Source organism: Caretta caretta, chromosome 6 (genome assembly GCF_965140235.1).
Source record: "Caretta caretta isolate rCarCar2 chromosome 6, rCarCar1.hap1, whole genome shotgun sequence".
Lineage (NCBI taxonomy): Eukaryota > Metazoa > Chordata > Testudines > Cheloniidae > Caretta > Caretta caretta.
In genome coordinates this window covers 16479483-16506596 of record NC_134211.1, presented here as the reverse complement: position 1 = coordinate 16506596, position 27114 = coordinate 16479483, and the positions used below count along the sequence as shown (strand labels likewise).

The 27114-nt window shown below is 44.0% G+C and overlaps 1 protein-coding gene across 1 annotated transcript in view; it reads left to right on the top strand.

Annotated features, from left to right (window-relative positions):
• LOC125638527 (NACHT, LRR and PYD domains-containing protein 12) overlaps positions 1-27114 on the top strand; it is a 156218-nt gene that overhangs the window by 69696 nt on the left and 59408 nt on the right. The window contains exon 6 of the mRNA XM_048854416.2: positions 23200-23370. Coding sequence (XP_048710373.2) covers positions 23200-23370 — 171 coding nt within the window. The remainder of the gene's footprint in view (positions 1-23199; positions 23371-27114) is intronic.

The following is a 27114-nucleotide window of genomic DNA, read 5'->3' as shown; positions in this document are numbered from 1 at the left end:
GTGAGCACTGGATGATTGCAAAGGGCCATCCTCGTGTGTGAAAGCTTCTTCTGCCACCTCGGTCCACTTAACGATCTCTGGGCCCCGAGTTCTTATCAGGTCTGTCAGAGACACTGCCCTCGGGGCGAAGTGAGGGATGAACCAGCGATAGTACCCCACTATCCCTATTAATGCTCTGACTTGCTTCTTGCGGATCAGTCGGGGCCATTCCCGTATTGCCTCCACTTTGTTCCATTGGAGTTTCACTAAGACCCTTCTGACTACATACCTGAGGTATCAGGCCTCGGCTAGCCCTATTGCACATTTGGATGGGTTAGCGGTGAGGTCGGCCTATCTAAGAGCATCTAGTACTGCTTCCACTTTCCCAAGGTGTGTCTCCCAGTCGGGCTATGGATTACTACATCTTCTAAATAGGCAGCAGCATACTTGGCATGGGGTCGAAGTAATCTGTCCATCAACTGTTGGAAAGTCGCGGGAGCCCCATTGGATCCCGAAAGGGAGGACGGTATATTGGAAGAGGCCGTTGGGTGTAGAGAAAGCGTTTTTTCCCTTGGTGTCCTCAGCCAGCGGGATCTGCCAGTAGCCTTTTGTCAAGTCCAAGGTGATCAAGTATTGGACCTTGCCTAACTGATCCACCAGCTCATCGATACGTGGTATTGGGTAAGCATTGAATTGGGATACCTCATTTAATTTCCAGAAGTCATTACAAAACCTCAGGGTGCTGTCGGACTTGGGGACCAAGACAACAGGGCTGGTCCACTGGCTGTGGGATTCCTCAATCATCCAGAGTTCCAGCATCTTCCTTACTTCCTCCTTTTAGCCTAACCAAAAGAAGGTTGAGGGGAGATTTGATTGCTCTCTATAAATATACCAGAGGGATAAATACCGGAGAGGGAGAGGAATTATTTAAGCTCAGTACCAATGTGGACGCAAGAACAAATGGATATAAACTGGCCATTGGGAAGTTTAGACTTGAAATTAGATGAAGGTTTCTAACCATCAGAGGAGTGAAGTTCTGGAATAGCCTTCCAAGGGAAGCAATGGGGGCAAAAGACCTATCTGACTTCAAGATTAAACTCAATAAGTTTATGGAGGAGATGGTATGATGGGATAACATGATTTTGGCAATTAATTGATCTTTAACTATTCATGGTAAATAGGCCCAATGGTCTGTGATGGGATGTTAGATGGAGTGGGATCTGAGTTACTACAGAGAATTCTTTCCTGGTATCTGGCTGGTGAGTCTTGCCCATATGCTCAGGGTTCAGCTGATGGCCATATTTGGGGTCGGGAAGGAATTTTCCTCCAGGGCAGATTGGAAGAGGCCCTGGGGGTTTTTTGCCTTCCTCTGTAGCATGGGGCACGGGTCACTTGCTGGAGGATTCTCTGCACCTTGAAGTCTTTAAACCATGATTTGAGGACTTCAATAGCTCAGACATAGATTTATCGCAGGAGTGGGTGGGTGAGATTCTGCGGCCTGCATTGTGCAAGAGGTCAGACTAGATGATCATAATGGTCCCTTCTGACCTTAATATCTATGAATCTATGAATCTATGAAACAAGGACAAATGCGGAGTGCTGCATTTAGGACAGAAGAATCCCATGCACTGCTACAGGCTGGGGACTGACTGGTTAAGCAGCAGTTCTGCAGAAAAAGACCTGGGGATTACAGTGGATGAGAAGCTGGATATGAGTCAGCAGTGTGCCCTTGTTGCCAAGAAGGTTAGCGGCATATTGGGCTGTATTAGTAGGAGCATTGCCAGCAGATTGAGGGAAGTGATTATTCCCCTCTATTCGGCACTGGTGAGGCCACACCTGGAGTACTGTGTCCAGTTTTAGTCCCCACACTACAGAAAGGATGTGGACAAATTGGGGAGAGTCCAGCGGAGGGCAATGAAAATTATTAGGGGGCTGGGGCACATGACTTACGAGGAGAGGCTGAAGGAACTGGATTTATTTAGTCTGCAGAAGAGAAGAGTGAGGGGGGATTTGATGGCTGCCTTCAACTACCTGAAGGGGGTTCCAAAGAGGATGGAGCTAGGCTGTTCTTAGTGGTGGCAGATGACAGAACAAGGAGTAATGGTCTCAAGTTGCAGTGGGAGAGGTCTAGGTTGGATATTAGGAAACACTATTTCACTAGGAGGTTGGTGAAGCACTGGACTGGGTTACCTAGGGAGGTGGTGGAATCTCCATCCTTAGAGGTTTTTAAAGCCCGGCTTGACAAAGCCCTGGCTGGGATGATTTAGTTGGTGTTGGTCCTGCTTTGAGCAGGGGATTGGACTGGATGACCTCCTGAGGTCTCTTCCATCCCTAATCTTCTATGATTCTATGATTCTAAAACAGAATAGGGAAAGTACAGATTTAAAATATTTAGATAAATTAGATGTATTGAAGTTGGCAGGACCTGATGGTGTTTCCTCTGGCACACCTGTAAGACCTATTGCACTTGGAGAGGGCTGGCTTCTTAAAAGGGAAATTTGAAGCCCAGTGCAGGGTGGCATTCAGAGGGAAGCAGAACGAACGCTCCCTAGCCCCACAGAGTAGGGGCTGCTTACCAGGGAAGCTGCTGAAGAGTTTTTGCTGCCTGGACCCTCTGGAGAGGTAGAGGGGCCAGCTTTGCTTTGCTTTTCATAAGAGGCCAGGGCGCCTAGCCAGGGCCTCTTAGATACTCAGGGCATTAGGAACCGAGCCCCTTTCTCAGACATTATTTACGTGTTACCCTGCAAGAAACAGTGGGATATGACAGAATGCACCCCTGTATTCACACTCTACAAACTATTGAAATATCTTTGTACAAAATATGCCTTGTGAGGTATTATTTGAAAACTATTAACTTGCTGGTCAATAATATCATGCTGAAATGCATGCAGAAACATATGATGTAAAATTATTAACATAAACTGAAGTTATGACTGAAATGTGTTCACCAGACAAGTCTGGGGAGTGGGTGAGCCAGTTTCTCAAAGACAAAGGACAAGCTGACACTTCTAGTCACATGTCAAAGGTGATTAGCAACCACTGGTCAATTGGCCATTCTTTGTGAAGGGGGGCAGAAACAAATCAATTTGCATTTTAACAAACAAACACTTGGAACCTCTTTCACCATATGACCCCATATCTTCATCCTCACACCTAGAAGGAACTTTACTGGGGATAACCCTCAGGAAAATGCATTTCAAGGGGTCGCTGGATTATAAAAGGGAGGGGCAAAACACCCAAGGTATTCTCTCTTTCTCTTTCATCTGAGAAGACAAAGGAACCATCTTTTGGAGTTTGGGAGAGATTCTGATTTGAAAATTTGGTCAGCCCTGTTGCTGAGAATATGTGGTAAGAATCGTACCTTGAACCAAATCTAGTTTGTTTAGTTTAGCTACTGGAAAGTATTTTGTCTTTATTGCTCTTGTAACCACTTCTGACTTTAATGCCTTATACTTGTACTCACTTAAAATCTCTCTCTTTGTAGTTAAATAAACTTGTTTTATTCTTTAATCAAAACTAATCCAGCGTTGTGGTGTTGGGATGTTGGCCCCACACAGATATGGAAAGGGTTAACCAGAGCAGGGGAGGTGAGTCTTCCAAGCGGCCCAGAGAGGCTGCGTGAAGCGGAGCCAAACATGGAGTAACTGCAGGGAGCAACCAATCAGTGTCTGACAGGCTCATACAAAATGAGCTACAAGGCAGAGTAGGGTCAGTAGCTGCCTGGAGATCATGGAGTGAAGCCTGGTCTCCCAGCAGGTGGAAGGAGCACTAGCATTGTGAACAGTGCAGTGCCTGAGGGCCCTGAGGTAAGGGCGAGGTAGGTGCAGAGGACAGGGAAGACACCACTGGAGGGAGAGTGCAAACTGGCAGAGCTAATTCCCAGGATGGCCAGCAGGAGGTGCTGCAAGCAGTGAGTGTGCCCCTTGACAATGTGGTGAAGAATGTGGGCATACAGTCTCCCCTAATACAAGGGGATGGTGAGAAAGCCAGTGCATGAAGTGACCCTGACATAAGGGGAGTAAGAGAGGACATAAGTAAAGACCGTGAATGTGGAGAGACAATGTAGCAGCAATACATGAAGGCATGTTTTGATGAGGGCTCATACACACTCATCAGCATGGAAGCATGTCCTGTGTAATGGAGGCCAAAGCATAAAGGGGCATAAGGATGTTTAGCATATCTGGCACATAAATGCATTGCAATACCGACTACAGAAGTGCCATGCAAACTCTTGTTCTCACGTTCAGATGACATTATAAATAAGATGCGGGCAGCATTATCTCCCATAAAAATAAACAAATTTGTTTGTTTTAGTGATAACCTGAACAAGAAGTAGGACTGAGTGGACTTGTAGGCTCTAAAGCATGGATTCTCAAACTGGGGGTTTGACCCCTCAGGGGTTGTAAAATATATATATATATATATATATATATATATAAAATTAATTTATAAGGAGGGGGGTCACACTCAGAGGCTTGCTGTGTGAAAGGGGTCACCAATACAAAAGTTTGAGAACCACCGCTCTAAAATTTTACATTGTTTGGTTTGAGTGCAGTTATGTAACAACAACATAAAATGTAACAACAAAAATCTACATTTGTAAGATGCACTTTCAAAGTAAATAGATTCCACAACATTACTTGTGTGAGGGAACCAACACATCATATACATCAGGCTCCAGGCTAGGTTCCTAAAGATATCAATCATACAGTGCTGTGCTCCAACAGAAGGACACAGCTATGAGGATAAAAATGAGTTATACTACTGTAATACAAATAAGAAATAAATGGCTCTATCCCCAAATGAAGGACCAAATTTTGATCTGTGAACTGGGGTGATTGCTGTGCTCCTCTGGGACACTGCAGTTCACAAAGCCCAGGACCAAGTATGTGAGAGCAGGGAGTGAAGAATTCTCAGCCTCAGCAGAGCCACCTCTGATCTGTATCCAGCTGGATATTGCAATGGATGGGTGAAGCTAGATGCAATTATTCAGTAGTTTCCTAATGAGGTTGCACAGAAACGGGAGACCAGATGATGATGTTCTATGCTGCTGTGGGTGTGTGGTGCTCCTGTTTGTGGAGCTTGCTGTTCGTGGAGCTCCGGTGTTGACAGCACCAGCGTAGCTTGTAGCTCTCTGATTCAGCAGACCTCACTGTTAATCGTACAGAAAAACGAGAAGCTTGGTTCGGTGGCGAAGGCTCAGTCAGGTTTATTGTCAACAAGGCACAGTATCAGGGCCCCAGCTCAGTGGTTACAGGTATATTAACATGTATTCCTGTGACTAAGTACCAGGTCCATCAAAATAATGTTGTCCCCGAGGCCAATACAAAGCTACCCTTCTTATGACTTCTCCTTTTATACATTGATACCAACAAGTTACATATTACACCCCAAATGTTGTTAGTTACCATCCTTGTACCTGATAGCTAGAACAAAACATTCTCATCCATTCTCCTGTCATTCTCTCCTTATCTCACAAGGGGTCTCTGGGTTCTTGTACCATCCTCACAGGTCAGGAATGGGCTTACTTGGTTATCTGATACCTAGTTTTACTATTTTGACAAGGCCTTCTTTTATTCACAGCTTTACTTTGGTTCATAGTTTTAACCATGCCTAAGCCTCCATTAAGGCCTACAGATGATACTGGGTGTGGTAAACCAGTTGGAACTGGCTGTTATGTAGTGCAGAGGCTCATGTTGAGCAATACAGATCAGTTAGCACTCTAATACAGAATAAAACAGACTTCTGTCAGACTCTCTGGCTCTGCATGATCACTAAATGGCACAGGAGGTAGCTTGTAAGGCAGGTTGCATCAACCAATTAATTCTTAAGTAAAGTCAGAGTACTGCTCAAGGGGGTAGATTTCCCTCCTCAGAAGCAGGTGTTGACCATACTAGTTAGTAGGGGTCCTAGATGCTCTGACTGTCTGTCATAAATATAAAGGGAAGGCTAAACACCTTTAAATCCCTCCTGGACAGAGGAAAAACCCTTTCACCTGTAAAGGGTTAAGAAGCTAAGACAACCTTGCTGGCACCTGACCAAAATGACCAATGAGGAGACAAGATACTTTCAAAGCTGGAGGGGGGGTGGAAACAAAGGGTTCTCTCTGTCTGTGTTGGCTTTTGCCGGGACCAGAGCAGGAATGCAGGTCAGAACTCCTGTAAAGGGTTAATAAGCAATCTAGCTAGAAATGCGTTAGATTCTGTTTTGTTTAAATGGCTGATAAAATAAGCTGTGCTGAATGGAATGTATATTTCCGTTTTTGTGTCTTTTTGTAATTTAAGGTTTAACCTAGAGGGATTCTCTATGTTTTGAATCTGATTACCCTGTAAGGTATTTACCATTCTGATTTTACAGAGGTGATTCTTTTATTTTTTCTTTAATTAAAATTCTTCTTTTAAGAACCTGATTGTTTTTTCATTGTTTTTAAGATCCAAGGGTTTGGGTCTGTGTTCACCTATGCAAATTGGTGAGGATTTTTATCAAGCCTTCCCCAGGAAAGGGGGTGTAGGGTTTGGCAGGATTTTGCGGGGAAAGACATTTCCAAGTGGGCTCTTTCCCTGTTATATTTGTTAGATGCTTGGTGGTGGCAGCAATAAAGTCCAGGGACAAAAGATAAAAGAAGTCCAGGGACAAAAGATAAAATAGTTTGTACCTTGGGGAAGTTTTAACCTAGGCTGGTAAAAATAAGCTTAGGGGGTTTTTCATGCAGGTCCCCACATCTGTACCCTAGAGTTCAGAGTGGGGAAGGAACCTTGACACTGTCTTTCACCAGCCAAGAAGATCAAGGATCAGAATCATAGGTGGAGGATCAGATTTCCTCTAGTGATTCCTGTTCTGTGAATAGTCAGAATTCTGAGAAGGAGGCTGTCATTTTATCCCTGATGGCCACAATGGCCATCCTGGATGTGGAAGAGTTTCTCTATGAAGTGGGTCCCCAGTTCCTTGCAGTGAGTGGTACTGGGCTCTGGAGATGAGATAAGACTAAATTGACAAAGTGATTAACAGTGAGGTGTGACTTAGTGGCTGCTATGGCAGAGAAGAAGGAGGACCTCTTGGCCTCTTCATGCCCAAGGAGCAGGCTTGCAAAAATTCTTTGTACAGATGTTTATTTCTTCTTGGGTTTCCCAACACTGACACTTGGGTTTTCATCCCTCCTGCTTCATCTGTCACATGTGGGAGAAACTACAGACCTCTGTGAGGTCCAAAGTGAGGAGGAGGTACTTAGAACCCAGTGTTGATGGCTGTGGTCAGTCAGTGATTATCACGTCTCACTGGCTTTTCTAGTCGTTTTCTGCTGGGTTAGGGTACCAGTGTTTTGTAACAGTAACTCGTTCCTTGAGCTCTCTGAGGCAGACCACAAAAGTAAGACTAGACCTGGTTGAACGTCAGAGTTTCCATTCTGCAACACATTCTGGGGGGAAAAAAAAAGTTCCTAGTTCAGAGTGAAAAATAGTAATTTTGAAGTTTTCCCCTGGAATGGAAAAAAATGAAAGAACCAATTTTTAAATAATCAAAACATTTTGTTTCAAAAATAACTAAAAGAAATTAAGCCTGAGAGACCAAGTGCCGAGTCTCCCAGCTCAGCCAGGGCTCCCAGAGCTTCTAGGCTCCCAGCTCCCCAGCAGTCTGCTAGAAGTCCTGGCAACGACTGAGCCAGGAGTCTTGGAACTCGGAAGCCGGAGCTCCAAGACTCCCAGCTCTGTGGCAGGGAGTCAAGAGCTGAAGCCCTGCTCAAATTGCAGTTCTCAGGGCTGGCAGGCTCCCTACGGTGGAGCTGAAGCCGATCAACAGCTAGAGCCAGCATTCCCAGGGCTTCCAGATGCTTAGCCAGTGACATTTAAAGTAATGATGTATGTCGATTATAGTAGATTTAGGCCTTAACATAGGACGTCTTCATTTCAAATTTAATTTTAAATACATTTTTCTTTTAAAATATAAACCTACTTAATTTATATACCACTGATTTAAATGAAAGCTGATTTAAGGATTTTTTTTTAATAAACTACTGATTTTTCTCCACCCTACTTTCTTGCAATGTCAAGTTTGAGGCAAAAGCAGAACGTGACCATAGGCTTATTTCTGCAGGGTTGGCTTGTTTACGTTACCGCTTTGAAGTCAAGACTAAAAACAAAGATTTAAGTTTGTGTGAAGGGGGATTTTTTAGCTCACTTATAAAATATTTGCATGAGGGGATCTTATTTCCCCAACTCTGACTGGAAGCCAAACACTCTGGCCATTGAGCTACCAAATTTGTCCCTTTTACAGAAACTCTTCCACAATTTTAGGTCCACTTTACCAGTGAATGGGTTCCCTGCATATCATTGTTCAGCACTAGATACAGCATTGATTTGGTCAGCAGAACCTCCATGTGCTTGTCCTTTAATTATGGTTTGTGGCCCACCAGTTTGATGGTCTAAATGATGCTCATCAGCCCCTGTTGTGTGTGGGGGGGAGCTGTCTTGTTTGAGGTCCAGTGTTTCAACCAGAAGTGTCTCCAATTAGCTTCTCTTGTCACCAAGTGAACTTGTTGCCAATTTATTCTTTTCTTTGCAGACACTGGACCTCAGGTGCTAGCCGAAAAATTCCACATTTTGTTTAGGGTAGTTGTATTTTTTATTACAGTAAAGCGATAGCTCTGCTATAGTTAAGGTTCAGACCAGCCTCCTGTTTAAATCTAGACACCTGAGAGGTCTAAAATCCACATGGTTACTCAGATTGCCTTGAATTTGGCATGCCTCATGGCTGCAAGGGGTTCTGTTAGTGACCCAGCATTGGGGTCATTTGACAAAGGGGTTCCTGCGAAACAGCCCCCACCAAAAACCCAGCTTTTCTTAAAGTTGACAAATTCTGGCAACCAATTTATGCTCATAGATAAAGATCAATCTAGGGCTCAGCTCATCACAACTGGGTCTCAAATGATCAAGGGTTCCCCAACAGAGGGCCTGGCAACAAACAAGCCCTTTGGGGGAAATCAAATTAAAACCTTATTTCAAAAAGAGTTTGCATCTCCAGTTAGGCACTTCAGAAGTCTTGCACACCTATTTATGTGCCTAATGGTTAAACTGAGCATGTGCAGAGACAGAGACTGCTATCTTGGAAACCACCTATCACAGGACCTGAGTGGCTCTGTGGATGTGTTATGGTAATTGCTTCTTAGTACCACCCTGGCACTGAGAGTCCAAATCCAATCTGGGGCAGAAATCTGAAGTAAAAGAAGCAGGCATATTGCTCCAATCTGCCTCTGTTACAGGGGGATTTTAATTTGGGGGAAATAGAATCTGAGTGTGGCAGAATATGCAGAAGGTGCTGAAACTATGGTTTGAAAAAAAAACCTAGACAAGCAAATGCTCGCTGGAGGGGAGGGTGATTGGGATAAAAGAGTAGGTGGGAAGAGGGTTAAGGCTCAGATAATGGGGGTATAGGGGCACGGGGAGAATGGTTTGCATGTGCCACAATCTGGGTTTCCCCCAATCCATCTATAGGGGCATGACCTCCCCCTTTCCTACTCCCTTCATATGAGCCAGGTTCTGGGGGGGGCTTGCTTTTCCAGGGGGGTCTGAGCCTCTCTCCCTACTCCTTATGAGATTGGGGATCTGGAGATCCCTTGTCCCCCTGGTGGTGTCTGAACTCTTCTCCATGCTCCTGTGTGAGTGTGAGGATCTGGGGGGCCCCCATCATCTATGGGGTGTGACCCGCATCACTGCCCCCTCATGTAAGCCAGGTTCTAGAGGAGGCTTGTCTTTCTTGGTGTCTGAGCCCTCTCCCTAACTCCTCCATGTAATCTGGAAGTCACTGCCCCTTTTGGGGTGTCTGAGGCCCTCTCCCTGTCCTCTGCCTTCCTGTGTGTGATTGGTTCTGGGAGCCCCTGCCTGTCTATGGGGGTCTGACCCTCATCCCTTCCCCCCCTCAGGTGAGCTGGTTGATAGGGGGCCTGCTTGTTGGTCATATCTGAGCCCACATGTGAGCCAGGATCTCGGGAAGCTCTGCCCTCTAGCTTAGAACAGGCATGCTCAGAGCATGCACGAAGAACACACTCCTGAGACAGGTGTGCTTGACACACATCAGAAACTCTCCAGCACTGAGGGGGGAAGGGAACACCCACAGAAATGAATGAAGCAGTATATATGTCTCAGAACTATTTTTTCAGGCTGTATTCATCTCCATGGGGTATTCTCTTTCAGCTGAGGACATCTCATTGAGATGAATGGGCCATTACCACCCCTCTGAGCCTTCAACTTTGAGGTGTGAAACCCGCCCTGGGTAGAAATCTGAGAATTAACTGTAAATGTCTGGGAAAATATTAAATTAAGCTAAATGCCCACACAACCTTAACTCTGCCCTCTCTGAGTGATGTCTCAGAATGCCCAAAACGCACACACTTGCACTCTCCCTTTTCATTGTGACGCACAGATGCTATCTGCAATTGCCCTCCACTCAAACACTGAACCTACGCCCATTAGAGAACACCACATCTGTAAAATTTAACAACCCTTTCATACCCTTTTAGAATCCCTTCAGACTTACACACAGGTTACCCCCTCAGCCTATACATTCCCCTACCCATCCTTAAATCCACAGACTGCTCTCCTATCCCACCTCACCACTGACACTAGCCATCGCACCCAGTGCCCTGCTCCTGACACAACCTCCACAGTTCTGTACGGAAATGATGCAGAGAGGAACCTCATGGTTCTCATGCTCCACATTCTTTTGAGAATACACACAGAGGAGACTCAGACCCAGATCCCCTCATATCACAGTCACAGCTCTATGATGACACTCCTCAAGCTAATCCCTAGATCTCCTCCTATCACAATCACAGCTCTTCCAAGCTGCTTTCTCCACCATTCAGTACAGTTGCACCTAACATGGTGAATGCATCTGGAGGACATGCATTTAATTCCCAGTGGCTATTGCTAGCTCCAGGGGGCAGAGTTAAGGTTGTGCGGGTGTTTACCTTCACTTCTGTATTTCCTGGTTTTCTGAAGTGTGAGAAGGGCATAAGCTGTCACCAGGCAACCTTAACTCTGAATTAAACAAGATTTTTGTCATTTAATTATTAGTGTATTACAGTATTGCCTAAGTGCCCCAGCCACATTTAGGGCCTCAGTGTGTTAGGCACTGGACATGTTGCAATGGCAGGTGTCACCAGGTGGTTCTGTTTTAGTTTTCCAAGTTCTTTTTTAGCACATAAGGAAGGTTTTAGTTTTGAGGCGATGTGTTATGTTAGTTTTATTAGGTTTTGCAAGATTTCATGGAGTTGCAGTTTTGGGAAGGAGGGAGCAGTGCAAACAGCGACAGAATTTGCTGTCTGCCATGCGCTCTGATTACAGTCCATTCTGGCGACAGGTTTCTCCTTGGGAGTTTGGTGTTGGGCTGAGATCCCTGAAAGAGGAGACAGACCTTTATGCTGTGTGACCATCTCATTGCAGGACAAAGGGAGGGAGAAGGAAATATTACAATTCCCATTTTTCAGATGAAAAATAGAGACCCAGAAAAATGGAGTGACTTGTCTGAGGTCACACAGGTGGAATAGGAACTGAACACAAATCTCTCCAGTTCTGATCCAGGGCTTTAACTACACAACTGGGCTGTCTCATGCAGAGAGTTGTGCTCATTTTTGTGTTTCTCAGTGTCAGAAATGTTCTTTTTAAAAATGGATATAGTCTCTCTTTTCTATGGTTAAGGTTTTTAAGGCAGAGGTATTTAATAAGAGTGCCTCTTGGGCTTTGCTTTCTACCACAGCTGCCAGAAGCCTGCATTCAGGATAGAAACCAAGACCACAGAGCTGGACCTGGCAGCTCCCTTAAAGGGACAGTGCCCCCTGTGACAGCATGTTAATACGTCTCAGCAAATCCAGCTTTAACTTGTCACAACTGAGTGTTCTACTCAGAATGCTGCTTGAGGGCACTAGAGGATGTCGCTGGGATGACAGACGAGAAAAGCTTTAGGGAATTTTAAAAAATGTTGTCATGGGGCCCTGGTACTGAAGTGCTTTGAGATTAACAAAGAGCCTAAAATTGCAGTTGCTTCGTTATGGGTGGGGGTTTCTCCTCATGGACATTTGCTTTGAAAGGACTGAGTAAAACACAGCACAATTCTGCCCATGAAGAGACAAATACTGGCTGTTGTGTCTGGTGGTGTATTCTTGCTCTACTGATTTCTGACCATAACATGTTCATGAAATTTAAGAGCTGTAAGCCATATTACAGAATCCACTGTGCAAAGAACCACCTAGTGTTGCTAATTCTTGCCATTTTATTGCGAGGTTTACAATACTTGGTGGGGTTTTTATTCAGCCTCAGCTCCTGGAGTCATGTGAATATTTGAGAATTTCAGGTTACATTTGTATTTATAATTACGTTTCTAGGCCCTTGTGACTGTGGAGAAAAGATTAAAAATGTGAACCATGTGTAACTTACACACTCAGGAACTAGAAGGCTAAGAAATAGAAACACAAAAGCATTTATAAAAAGAAAAGGAGTACCTGTAGCACCTTAGAGACTAACAAATTTATTTGAGCATAAGCTTTCATGAGCTACAGCTCATGAAAGCTTATGCTCAAATGAATTGGTTAGTCTCTAAGGTGCCACAGGTACTCCTTTTCTTTTTGCGAATAAGACTAACACGGCTGCTACTCTCAAAAGCATTTATTTTGATCATGATTTGGAGGGCCTGACTCGTGAGTTTTGAACATCTGGAATTGGCAATACTGCTTGTTTGTTAGAAAATGATGGTGACTTTGCAAAAGTACTTATTAATGTGAAATAAAGGCCCAGAATAAAGCTTCTTAAAGCAGCTGTGATTTCAAGTGCATCTATAAATAGTGAAATCAGGGAACTGCATGAGGAGGAGTTTGGCTCCAATACAATGCATTTCCAAAACAAAGTTTGACACAGTCAGACACGAAACAACAAATGACCAACCTTACAGCAGCGTGACAAAGTAATTGCAGATGGCTGGCCAGAAGAAATATCCCTAGTGCTCCTGCTATAGACCCACATTGGTACAATATATATTGTAACATCAGGGATATCGGAAAGAATGAGGTGAGACCATGTTATCTAAACTCTAAAAAACTATAATATCATAAGAGCCCTAACACAACAGTGCCTGCTTTCCCTGGAGCAGGTGATGGGCAGTACCACCAACCATGAGCACACTTTGTTTCAATTTCCCATTCCCGCAGGCTCTGGCTCTCGCCACAACCCCCTGCAGCCCAGGCACTGGGGGAGAATAAGCCCATTACAATTTAATTCATAATAGTAATAGAGATGAAATTGCTGCATGTGCTGGGATTCTATACAAAGGACATTGGCCTAATACCCCACACTATGACATTAAAAATGCCAAGCATAACCCCACAGCTGTAAGTGTAAATGTGGGGCTATTTTACAAATTTCCCAAGGGACCAATTAGATTTTAGAGCTGAAATCTAAGAAATAGATTAGCCAATTTGATAAGTGTTGTAGCTAATGTTGGAATGGAATTTAAATAGGAGAACCTCTTTTTTTGAGTCTAGGGAGCGTTAGCACACTAATTTTAATGGTAGGTTCCTTTCAGGTCAGCTTTTACCTTGGACAGTATTTCTCAGATCAGGACACGTGGGGCTCTTAACTGACCAACAGTTTATTAATTCTCCCTGAACCACTTATGTATATATACAACACTTCATCAGTCAGGTATAGATACACAAATACTCTAGGTTTCAGAGTAGCAGCCGTGTTAGTCTGTATCCGCAAAAAGAAAAGGAGTACTTGTGGCAACTTAGAGACTAACAAATTTATCTGAGCATAAGCTTTCATGAGCTACAGCTCACTTCATCGGATGCATTCAGTGGAAAATACAGTGGGGAGATTGATATACAGAGAGAACATGAAACAATGGGTGTTACCATAAACACTGTAACCAGAGTGATCAGGTAAGGTGAGCTATTACCAGCAGGAGAGCGCGGCGGGGGAAGGGGGTAGTGATAATCAAGGTGGGACATTTCCAGCAGTTGACAAGAACGTCTGAGGAACAGCAGGGGGTGGGGGGGAGAATAAACATGGGGAAATAGTTTTACTTTTGTGTAATGACCCATCCACTCCCAGTCTTTATTCAAGCCTAAGTTAATTGTATCCAGTTTGCAAATTAATTCCAATTCAGCAGTCTCTCGTTGGAGTCTGTTTTTGAAGATTTTTTTTGAAGAATTGCCACTTTTAGGTCTGTAATCACTACATCCATAGTGGCTAGGATGGTGACCTAGAATCCTATTTTTGACGTCTCCGACTCAAGGAATATTTCCAACACACCTCTGAACAACATACTAACCCACAGAGACCTTCCTACCAACACTACAAAAAGAAGAATTCTGGGTGGACTCCTCCTGAAGGTTGAAACAACAGACTGGACTTCTACATAGAGTGCTTCCGCCGACGTGCATGGGCTGAAATAGTGGAAAAGCAGCATCACTTGCCCCATAACCTCAGCCGTGCAGAACACAATGCCATCCACAGCCTCAGAAACAACTCTGACATCATTATCAAAAAGGCTGACAAAGGAGGTGCTGTCGTCATCATGAATAGGTCGGAATATGAACAAGAGGCTGCTAGGCGGCTCCCCAACACCACTTTCTACAAGCCATTACCCTCTGAACCCACTGAGGGTTACCAAAAGAAACTACACCATTTGCTCAAGAAATTCCTGGAAAAAGCACAAGAACAAAGCTGCACAGACACACCCCTAGAACTCTGACCAGGGGTATTCCATCTGCTACCCAAGATCCATAAACCTGGAAATCCTGGGCACCCCATCATCTGAGGCATTGGCACCCTGACAGCAGGATTGTCTGGCTATGTAGACTCCCTCCTCAGGCCCTATGCTACCAGCACTCCCAGCTACCTTCGAGACACCACTGACTTCCTGAGGAAACTACAATCCATCAGTGATCTTCCTGAAAACACCATCCTAGCCACTATGGATGTAGAAGCCCTCTACACCAACATTCCACACAAAGATGGATTACAAGCCGTCAAGAACACTATCCCCGATAATGTCACGGCTAACCTGGTGGCTGAACTTTGTGACTTTGTCCTTACCCATAACTATTTCACATTTAGGGACAATGAATACCTTCAAATCAGCAGCACTGCTATGGGTACCGGCATGGCCCCACAGTATGCCAACATTTTTATGGCTGACTTAGAACAACGCTTCCTCAGCTCTCATCCCCTAATGCCCCTACTCTACTTGCGCTACATTGATGACATCTTCATCATCTGGATCCATGGAAAAGAAGCCCTTGAGGAATTCCACCATGATTTCAACATTTTCCATCCCACCATTAACCTCAGCCTGGACCAGTCCACACAAGAGATCCACTTCCTGGACACTACGGTGCTAATAAGCGATGGTCACATAAACACCGCCCTATACCGGAAACCTACTGACTGCTATTCCTACCTACATGCCTCCAGCTTTCACCCAGATCACACCACACGATCCATTGTCTACAGCCAAGCTCTACGATACAATCGCATTTGCTCCAACCCCTCAGACAGAGACAAACACCTACAAGATCTCTATCAAGTGTTCTTACAACTGCAATACCCACCTGCTGAAGTCAAGAAACAGACTGACAGAGCCAGAAGAGTACCCAGAAGTTACCTACTACAGGACAGGCCCAACAAAGAAAATAACAGAATGCCAGTAGCCGTCAACTTCAGCCCCCAACTAAAACCTCTCCAACGCATCATCAAGGATCTACAACCTATACTTAAGGACGACCCATCACTCTCACAGATCTTAGGAGACAGGCCAGTCCTTGCTTACAGACAGCCCCCCAACCTGAAGCAAATACTCACCAGCAACCACACACCACACAACAGAACCACTAACCCAGGAACCTATCCTTGCAGCAAAGCCCGTTGCCAACTGTGTCCACATATCTATTCAGGGGACACCATCGTAGGACCTAATCACATCAGCCACACTATCAGAGGCTCGTTCACCTGCACATCTACCAATGTGATATATGCCATCATGTGCCAGCAATGCCCCTCTGCCATGTACATTGGCCAAACTTTATAGTCTCTACGTAAAAGAATAAATGGACACAAATCAGACGTCAAGAATTATAACATTCAAAAACCAGTCGGAGAACACTTCAATCTCTTTGGTCACTTGATTACAGACCTAAAAGTGGCAATTCTTCAACAAAAAATCTTCAAAAACAGACTCCAACGAGAGACTGCTGAATTGGAATTAATTTGCAAACTGGATACAATTAACTTAGGCTTGAATAAAGACTGGGAGTGGATGGGTCCATTACACAAAAGTAAAACTATTTTCCCATGTTTATTCTCCCCCCCCCACCCAATGCTGTTCCTCAGACGTTCTTGTCAACTGCTGGAAATGTCCCACCTTGATTATCACTACAAAAGGTTCCCCCTTCCCCCCCCCCCCCCGCGCTCTTCTGCTGGTAATAGCTCACCTTACCTGATCACTCTCGTTACAATGTGTATGGTAACACCCATTGTTTCATGTTCTCCGTGTATATCAATCTCCCCACTGTATTTTCCACTGAATGCATCCGACGAAGTGAGCTGTAGCTCATGAAAGCTTATGCTCAGATAAATTTGTTAGTATCTAAGGTGCCACAAGTATTCCTTTTCTTTTTACACATACTCTAGTCATATACTGAACATAAACAACACGTGCAATCTTGAAAGTGGTTAACATAGATCAGCATTGAGGTCCAGCAATTATACCAAGGAACAACACAAGTCACCAACATTTCTTATTACAGCTACTTATAATCATTAGTTATCAATTCTTTATTCCCACTAATACATTTATCCCACTTTAAGTAATTCCAGTAATTCTCCAAGGAATAAGCATTCAATTGTCTTAAGGCACTTTTACTAATATGGTGCCTGCTAGTGCTATTTAAAGTGTATTTAAAATATGAAATGGACAGGTTTAAAATCTCAAAATCAGTTGCTTGAAGCTATATTTTCTGGTTCTCTTTGGCCAATTTACTTGAGCGTAAAAAGGATAAACACACAGAAAGCATTATTTAGTAAAAATCCATAATATGGTTACTTGAAGTCTTACTAAAAAGAATGTACAGGCAGCAAGATAACATTCAGTTATATATATAAAGAATACAAAGACAAATGCAATCTCTGAAATTAAATCTCACTGATGCTTCTTTTCAGTCTTGATAATCCTAGGAGCAGGAAAGTTGGTCTGTGGGGCTGGTCAAGTGCTCGGTAGTGCTTCTGAGTCCTGAAGCTTCTTCAATGGATTCAGCAACTCTGGGGTCCCATACAGTGATCTCAATCTTATATACCCCTATTGCAGGTCTCATTGGCCAGGGCTACTCTCTGATTTTCTATTGGACACATGACCTTTCCATACTCAGAGAGAGTGGCAAGTGTGGATCTCCAGAAGGTGGTGTTGATGTACAACAAATCTCTCAGAAACATTTCTTAGTCAGAAGGATTTTATATTTCATTCATTTCAATGATTGTATTTCACTTTTATCTCAGACTCTCACTTGAAATTTCCCCCTATTTAAGGAATTTCTTTTAAAGTTCCAATGTTATGCCCTAATTAGGTGCTTTTCTCTTTCAATATTCCTTTGTTCTTTGTTCATACCACTTCTATAGTGCAGCAATCATTTAGAAAGAAAACAAATTTCCCTTAGAGTTCCTAGTCTGTACATTCTTTGGTTACATCTAATACCTTTCATTTCACATCTTTCAGGGCTTATAGCAGAACACAAGGCATGACATGAGAGGAACAACATAGATACAATTCTTACAGGTGTAGAGCTTCTAAGTCAGTACAAGTAATGAGGCATAAAGGTCAAAAATGGTTACAAGAAAAATAAAGATAAAATATTTACTCATGCCAACTTAACAATACATTAGATTGAAAGCGGTGTTTTCCCACCGCATGCTTCAGCAAATTACTGACCAAATTCTTAGGTCAGAACCCCTCCCCCAGTCCAATGCTGCTTCCTTTGTCTTTCAGGTGCCAGGAATTCAGTGGGCAGAGAGAGAGGGCTATCCCTGGGGTGTTTGCTCCTTCTTTTTATAGTCCTGTTCCCCCTTTGAGAAGCATTTCCAGTTGGGATTTGGGAGACAAAAAGTCTATGTGGAAGGATGTGCCCTGCTGCTTTTCCCTCACATGTCTGACCCTTCTTTATCTCCACTTCCTCCTTGATCATTGTTTCCTGCCTGAATGCAAATTGCGCAGAGAAGACATTCCTTTGTTTGAGGCTGATCTGTTTGCCAACCTCAGTTTGGAATATGTGTTAGTAACACCATACAGTGGAATCTTATAACTTCACACACAATGTTGCCACACACATTTTACCAGAACAATAATGACCAGCAAATCATGAGTTCTCAAATGATACCTCACAAAACATACTTTGGACAAAGATTATTACAATAGAGTGCAAGATGTGGACAAAGGTAATCTTGGCACAGTTTTGGGTGGTGAGCAGTTGTTTTTGTTTAGTTTTTTCCCTTTCTTTTCACTAAAGATTGCAATCCAGCTAGTCTTTTCCTCTAATTTATAATTAAGAATTGTCTGCAGAGAGGCTGTCTGATGCGTTGAATTCTATTGTGGCAAATATCTCTCCCATTTCTTATTAAATTGTATTAAAACGGTGTGCCTTGATATGGCATGATTTCAGTTTGTAGACTTCCACACCTATCCCATATTATTTTTCCTCCCTGATCCTGCATTCCCCTTCATTTAAATCCAAAAATAAAATACCAAAATGTCATATAAATCTGTCCCCAAATGACTGTGTTTTCCCAAGGCCCTGTACTCTCCCAATAACATTTGGACTGAAAGGGAAACAATCCAAGTGAAGTAAATTCTCCATATATGGGACCTCAGCTCTCACCCCCAGGGATAAATTACCATTTTATCATTTGAGTTACAGGGGGAGGATTTACACAGAACCCCAGAGGGCCCCTCTGATTCCCTCTCTATTTTCTCCAGTCTCCTCCATCTCTGAGACCCTCTTATATGCTCCCCCTTCATAACCTTTATTTTCTCTATTTTTTAATACAGAACACAGCTACCACAGTTTTGCCCACTCCAATTAAACCATCTCCAGACTATTTGCTTTACAGTGTTGAGATAGTTACTGCTCATCTGCTTGTTCTAGATGACTTCCAGTGATTCCCTTCTGGTTAATCTATAGATTATTCTTCGGGTGTCTGGGTTCTCATGTTCTGTTTCACTTCTGCCATTGCCGGTACATTCCCTGTGCCTTTCATCTCTAGTGTCTTTAATCTCTTCTTGTCTTATTCTCCTTTTCATGGTTTCACCATTTGTTAGGATTTCTTTCAGCAATTTATTATTAGTTTCTACCTCTGTAGTGTCTTTTTTGTGTCTGAGATTAGAATCATACTATCCCAAGCTATTGGAGTGTCATTTTTCCTTGTTTAAAGTCTCTTTGTCACACTTTCCATGAAGCTAATCCCCACCTAACAAACCTCACCCAAAGAATTAAAAAAAAAAGAAAAAAGAAATGCCCGCAACAAAATAATAAACAAAGTGAGACTTACAAACAATTGTGCCATTCATTCTGCTTGTGTCTTCTGTCTCTGTCCCCTCTATTTGTCTGTCTTAATTACATTTTAAACTCCTCGGGGGAGGGACTTTATAGCAAAACTCTGTACAGTGCCTACCGCAATGTGGCCCTGTTCCTGGTTGCTCCACAGGCACTACTGTAACCCAAGCAATAAAAACCTAGTGGCTCTAGCCCCAGCGACATGAGAGATCAAATTTCAATCACTGAACTGCTGAAATTTTTGTGCTGTTCTGCGACAAAGCCGATCGCAAAACCTAGGATGAAACATGTGAGAGCTGGAAGCGAAGCACTCTCAGCCTCAGCAGTGCTATTTCTATTCTGTGTCCAGCCCTAAAACCCAGCTGGGTATTGCCAAAGGACGGATGACATTGGACGCAGTTATTCAGCAGCTTCTTGAATAAGTTGCTCAGAACTGGGAGACCAGATGATACCCAGTGATGAGCCAGCTGGAACAGGTGGTTATGTTGGGCAGAGGCTCCTGTTAAGCAATGCTGACCAGTAATAATTAAGACACTGAATGTAGCAGAGCTCTGTCAGACTCCCTGGCTCTGCATGATCACTGAACAGCACAGGAGGTAGCTTGTAAGTCTGGCTGCATCAAGCAACGGATTTGTAAGTGCTGGCCAGAGTGCTGCATGCTAAAGAGTTCGGCGGGTTAGATTTCCCTCCTCAGTGGCAGGTGGTGAGAATAGTTGTGAATACATGTTCTACGTGCTCTAACTGTCCTTCATCAGCCAACAAGATGAAGGATCCGAGTCATAAGTGGAGGCTTAGATTTTCTCTAGAGTTTCTAGGATTCCTCTTTTGCGAAGGGGGAAAATTCTGAGAAGGAGGGTGTCATGTTAGCCCTGATAGCCACAGAGCTGAAGAAGTAATATCAAAAACATTTTATAAATAGGGGGTAGGAGTCTTCTTGTCCGCATGTCTTCATAAAAATTGCAGGCGGAAAAACCGTTCTGAAATCAGTCCAGTCTACAAATGATGACCTTTTTTTTTTTTGCATTTCATGGTACAAGCTCACATTGTTCTATGATTTCAGACTTTTGCTGTATCCAAAAGGAAAAAAGTATGGGAAAATGCATACAATCTATCACCTGGGTCTAAGTATTTCCCACATTTTCAAAAACAGTGCTATTTTGAGTACATAGTTGCATTATAAATCATATTTAGAAGATTTCTGCAACTTTTGGTGACAATTAAACACTTTTTATGAGTTGTGGCCATTTTTGTGATTTTCTAATTTTTTTTTCCGATGGGATAACCAATAACGTTTAATCATGAGAGAAAAAACACACCACTTTCCACATCTATGTCCCCCCTGGTGATGACCACCAGATATGTGCCTAACATGGTAGCAATGAAAATTTTCTAGCTGATGGCTTACCCCTTAGTGCCCAAAATGCGTCTGGACTGGTAATCTAGTGAAAATAAACGGTTTTCACTTCAATCCTGCTTCAAGTGTAAATCCGCATGGAAACTTAATCATGGAGCTGCTAATGTCCCTGCATACATTCCTGTCTCCCACTGAGTTGATGTTGCTTTTGGACTGTGTATGCATCTGCTGGGAAATAATCAAATCTATTTTGGGGTCACATGGTTTTGATGCACCCACATCTCTTAACAGTACATCATAATATGACACGCTAGCAAGCCATCCTAGTACAGAATTCCAGATGAAAACAAAGAATGCACTTGTAATTTTGATAGAACACAATTTTGCCCTTGAAATGTATGACACATTTCTAAAATGCTGGAAATGGCACCTGACATTTCAAAAACATCTGAGTCAGTCCAACCTTCCCCCCGTCCCTGCCCCCACACTCACACACACTGGAGTTCCTCACTTCATTTTGAATTTTTGTTTTCCCTCCCAACAGCTCTTCAAATGTTTGCTTGGGTCAGGTCTGGTCAGTAGTTAGATCTATCTGAATTCTTCCAACACACTTTAGCAAATCACAATGGGTATCACGGTGAGAAGCCTCACCATTTGCTCAGGCCCTAATGCTCAACACCTGATTGGTAGGTAGCTCTTGCTTAAGAGCCTCAAGGATGGGGGGGGGGAGAAAAAAAGAGGTCATGTTGGTTAAAAAATATGGGGGCACTTCTGAAACTGAGAAACACGAGGGACTAAGCACAGCTCTATGCAAGAGAAAGGATGGTCGTATCGTTAAATCACTAGATCAAAACTCAGACTCTCTGTGTGACCTTGGGCAAGTCATTCAATCTCTTATGGGTCTCAATCCTCCATTTGAAAAATGACAATAATAATATTTCCTTTCCCTACCTTTTGCCTGTCTGGTCTGTTTAGATTGTAGGATCCTCAAGGCAGGGACTGTCTGTGTGTAGTGTTGCTCCTTCTTCTAGCACCAGTGTCCTGCTCTGACACCAGCATTACCCTCAGCCAAGTAATGGCAGGTGTCCTGCACCTTCCAGATCGGAGGAGAAACCAGTGACAGGGAGTCTGAGTAAACTCTAAGTGAAACCTGTCATATCTAATACTGATATTTAATATTTAAATTACATATGTATATTTATTCACCTGTTCTGAAATGAGATAGTGACACAGCAAACAGGCTTGGCTCTTCTTCCAGAGATCTCAGCCCAGCACCAAATTCCCAAGGAGAAACTCTGCCTGAAGAATGGACTCTACTCAGAGGCCAAGGCAGAGAACAAACTCTCTACTGTTGGCACAGCTAACTCCTTCCCAAAACTTATTACCAACCTTTCTCCTTGTTTGTGGGAGTCTGTCCTTTATTATCCTTGTTGTTGTCCTTCTTTCCCTTTACGTGTCATCTCCTCAATTTGGGGAGTCTTCCTTGTCAACTTATCACTTGTCTTCTCTCCTTTCTTACCTTTAAATCTTGTGGAGCATTTGTTGCTTCAAGAACACCCTCTCCCCACCTCCCCCGACTAGGGCTTATCTCCATAGTTTCCCACATACACCCATGAAATTTTTTCTTCCCCTGTTCAACACAAACTTAGAGTCTCTCATCCCACTGGGGGCATCTCTCTTCCTGACTCCAAAATATCTCAGGGGCTCTACCAACCCTGGCTGAACCTGGGGGGGCCCCCAGGGAGTGGGAGCTTCTGTCCCTCATATAAATACAGGGCTCTTTTTCTTTGTCAAACATTGGGACTCCCCTCCCCATTTGGCAGAGTGACCATATTTTCAAGGCAACTGTAGTGATGGAGGAGGCCGTGCAGGTGACCGTTCTGGTGGGAGGGGTGTTTCAACATATAGGCAATATTTGGAAGCTGTTGGGGGTGCAGAGGGTTCCCTGTGAGCCCTGGAGGGAGTGGGGGGAGTAGCAGTATGTGACAGCCCTGCTGGGGGCTAGTTATTGAGATGCATTGGGGTGTCTGGGCCACTCACAGTGCTGACTAGTCAAGAGTCAAGTGCAAAGGGTGGGGCTTAGACAGGAAGTTCCACCCCACACTGGTTCCGCACTGGAATAGAGTGGGGGTTGGGACAGGCAGTGGAGCAGGGCTTCTACTTCATTCGTCATGTGGATTGGTCAGGGACGGGGGCGGTGGGCAGAGCCGCCTGTCAGAACAGCTGTGACGAGCCCCCTTCACACTGTGATCCCCCTTCTCTGTGTTTCTCTCTCCTGCAGCTTGTGGATGTGTGATCTCCCAAGTGCTTCCTGCATGGATCTCGCCTCTGTCCTCAGCACCAGCCAGAGCCTGACAGAGTTGGATCTGGGTGCTAATAACCTGGGAGATGCCGGAGTGAAGCTGCTGTGTGCGGGACTGACATACACAAACTGCAAACTGCAGAAACTGGGGTACGTCGCATTTGGCCTCCTCTATGTATTTAAAGGTGTCCTGTATGTAAAGTGCTCAACACAGTGAGGCACGGTGGGGAGGAGAGGATATTTTCTCTGTCTGTCTGCCCCACTCTGGTGGCTCTCAGGGACTGAGAGTCACCTCTTTATCCCCCACCTACAGCAAGAGGGTAGGTCTTACTTGTAGTACCTGGGCAGCAGCTGCCTACCACCACCAGCCCTTCACTCACTCAAGCACTCTCCTCTCAGCTTATGCCAGCCCTGACTTTGCCTTGTAGACTGACAAGAGGGGAACCCAGTCACTGAATCCCTTTGAATCATTCCCGTTATACCCAGCCCCTGACTCTGGCTAGTCACAGAAGTACCAGATCCTCTGCACCCAAAGATGCCATGTAATTACTGCTCCGGTACAGCACGCAGCACTTTTGAACACTTATAATAAAACAAAAGTAGGTTTATTTAAGAAAGAATAAAGATTTATCCAGGAAAGAGAGAAGGTGATGGAAACAACTGGTTGTAATGCAAAACAAAGTCCTAAAGCATCAACCCTGATCTAATGAACTAGGTTTTCCCCACAAAGTTCAGTCAGTTGCAGACTAGCTGGTTTCATAAGAACCAGGATCCAAATATTCAGGACAGCTCCTCAAAGGCTTTCCTCAGTAAATACAGAGTGCCTTTGCCTACACTCTGTTATACTGAAAACTGACATTTGCTCTATTCATAGCCAAGGCAACCTCCTGCCTGCTGTGATGTTCCTTTTCACCTCCAAGTGGTTTTGCTAGTTTACCACGGTCTTTAATAGTTTTCCATTGACTGTTCTGGGATGTGGCAAGGGTAGACAACACAGCTTTCTGTAGGTACATTACATGTTATACTTGATGAATAAATAGCCTATAAGACGTGTTTGGTGTATTGAGTTTGTCAGGTATGAGGTGAGAGCTGTTTGCCAAGGGTGCTCTGTGTCACACCCACTGCATTTTAGTTTCTCTTATTCTTTATCTTTCCTCTTATTAGACAAACTCCATCTCATGCTGACCCTGGTGTCATTGCTGGCAAAGGCTTTAGCAAAGAGGTGATCTTGCATTTTGCTCAGACCATGGCCAGGCCAGGGCTCAGTCTGATCCCCTCTCAGAAGGCCTTCTACAGCCGAGTTCTAGCTGTTGAGAACACTCTGCTCCAATGCCCTGGAGTCTGAACCTGGGCATCTTCCAGTGGGATTGTCCCTGTGGAGCACAGTTGAGACTATGTCTGCTACAGGCCATTTGCCTTGGCAGCAACAGCACAACTCCGCACCATACCTCTAACGCTGCCCAGCCACACACAAACGTGCGCACAGCCGTGCACAGGGATCCCATCACCTCTGGTGTTTAACCTACTCAGAGGAAATACAATCACATATTTTCCACCACCACGTCCCTCTGCACTGTTTCAGCACAAGCACTGGCAAAGCAGCTGCAGTCGTGCAATGAGTCTTCTCTCAGTGCAATTCCACATTGCCCCTGCCCATCCTTCCACGAGCCCTTTGATAACTCAGAATCACTGGGCTCAACACAGGGGACTTTAGGGGAAATGTAATGGCCTGTGATGTGCAGGAGGCCAGACTAGATGAGCTAATGGTCTCTTCTGGCCTTAAACTCCGTGAAGCTGATTCTGTCACCTGCCAAGCCGCTCACTGGAGTTAGTTGCAAAAATTCATAATTTTGGTTCAAAAATGGATGAAGCATTAAGCAAAATATTCCAAAGAGAATTGTTTCCATTTTTCTGTGAGCTCTGCCACTCTTATCCCTGCTGCATGCCAGCCCCAGAGCAGCTGAGGGGAGACTTGTTGGTCTCTGATGGGCCTGGCCCCAAACACCCACCTCCCAGATTAACAAAGACACAATGAATGAAAAATACAATGTTATAGCATTAGAACTTCGAACACATGTCAATTTAAAAACATTGTTTGGTGCATTGGGAATTCTTGTGCAAAAACACAAAATGCTACACCATGGCAGTGCTGTCTAGCCCCTGATTTATGTGCATGAACACAGACACCCCACAATGCACAACAGCTGCATATTGACAGCATCCACAGCAATTTCCACACTCCTGAGATGTGCTAAAGAGAACACAGAGCAGGGTAATTAGTTAACAAATCAACATCCGGATGAACCCTACCCTCTGCACTCCCCCACCCCAACTAAATCCTCTTTTCCATGGTTCTCCATCACCCACTTATTGTTCCCATCCTTCCAGCCCCAAGGGACTCCACTATAGCAGCTGAGGAAGAACTTCGGGGAGGATTCGCTGGGCTGCGTGGAGGACCCCCAAGGATATTCTTCCTTTGGGTCCAGAGCACTCTCCTCTCTAGCTCCTAAAGGGAAACACAGGGTAGAGGGGAACTGAATTCAGCTACTACACACACAAAAAAACGGAAAAATTAACAAATTTAAACAAACAAGCAAACTCTGTCTAAAAAACTAACAAACATGATTGAAGACATGAATTAAAAGAAAAATAATCCAGCTCCTCACTGCCATGAGCATCAACATCCAAAGCTGCTGGTGTTCTTCATGATCCACTCTGGGCCTCCAGGCCCAGAAACTGAATGGCGGAGTGACAGTAGGAGCTGGTGACTCTCTGTCATGGCGTCTACAAGTGCAGGGTGTTCCTGCTCACAACACATACGCAGATCCTTGTGCAGGACACAACCATTTAAAGCAGGCAATGCAGCAAACCAAAAAGAGTGACTACGTGCACACAAACACTATAAGCCGTAGACATTATGCACCTGCTCCAGAAAGCAGCACGAGGAAATGCAGGGTACATGCAACAATCCACAGGCCCTGCAACATTTACAGAGTGCACTCTTAGGGAATAGTGCATTGTGTGCCCCAAAGATAGAATGGCTAGTGTGGATGCACTGCATCATTGCAGCTTCCAGTTCAGTCACATTGATGCAAGTTGCAATGTGCAGTTCTCTAGTGTACACGTTAGATCATACCCTATTTAGGGCCTTGCCAATTAGTACGAGGACTTTGAATTCAGTCTGGAAGGGAATGGGAAACCAACTGAGTTTGTGGCGCATCAGAGAGGGGCTCACATCAGCCATTGTTTCTTAAAAAAGGAGCAGCTGCCATCTGAACGTGCTATTTATTTCCCTTACAGGGAGAGTGACTTGTATCAGTCTAACAATATTCCCAGAGGTCTAGGCAACACTTGTGGTTCAATATTACAAGTATTTAAGAGACCAAATAACCCAGCTTAGCTTAGTTTATTAATAAGGGACAAAGCAGTACAAATATGAAAAGGAGGCATACATACACTCCTTCTGGGAAACAATTAATGTCACAGCACATTCACCTCACACAGAAGTTGTGCTTCAAAAATATGCACCCAAGATCGCACAGCATGGTTATTTAAATATGTCACCCAGGACTAGAATTTAGCAGTCAGCTTTTTTTCTTTTCATCTTGTATCATGGTGTAACTTTCTCTTTCTTTGTAATATTACATTACAAGAGCTACAAAGGCACTACCTAACCTGTACTAGGAAGTAAAAAGGATGTATCGTGCCTTTGATAGGTTTTATATTTGCTAATGACAAAAGCTATGTTTTGCTTTGTGCAGTACATATAAGTGAAGCTGGAAGTGCTACCTTCAGTTACTATAGCCTGAAACTTCCATTGGTAGACCCTGTCTTCTGTTGCCTATAACTTTGCTAACCTTAACCATTTTGACTTACATTTTCCATGCTGGGTGT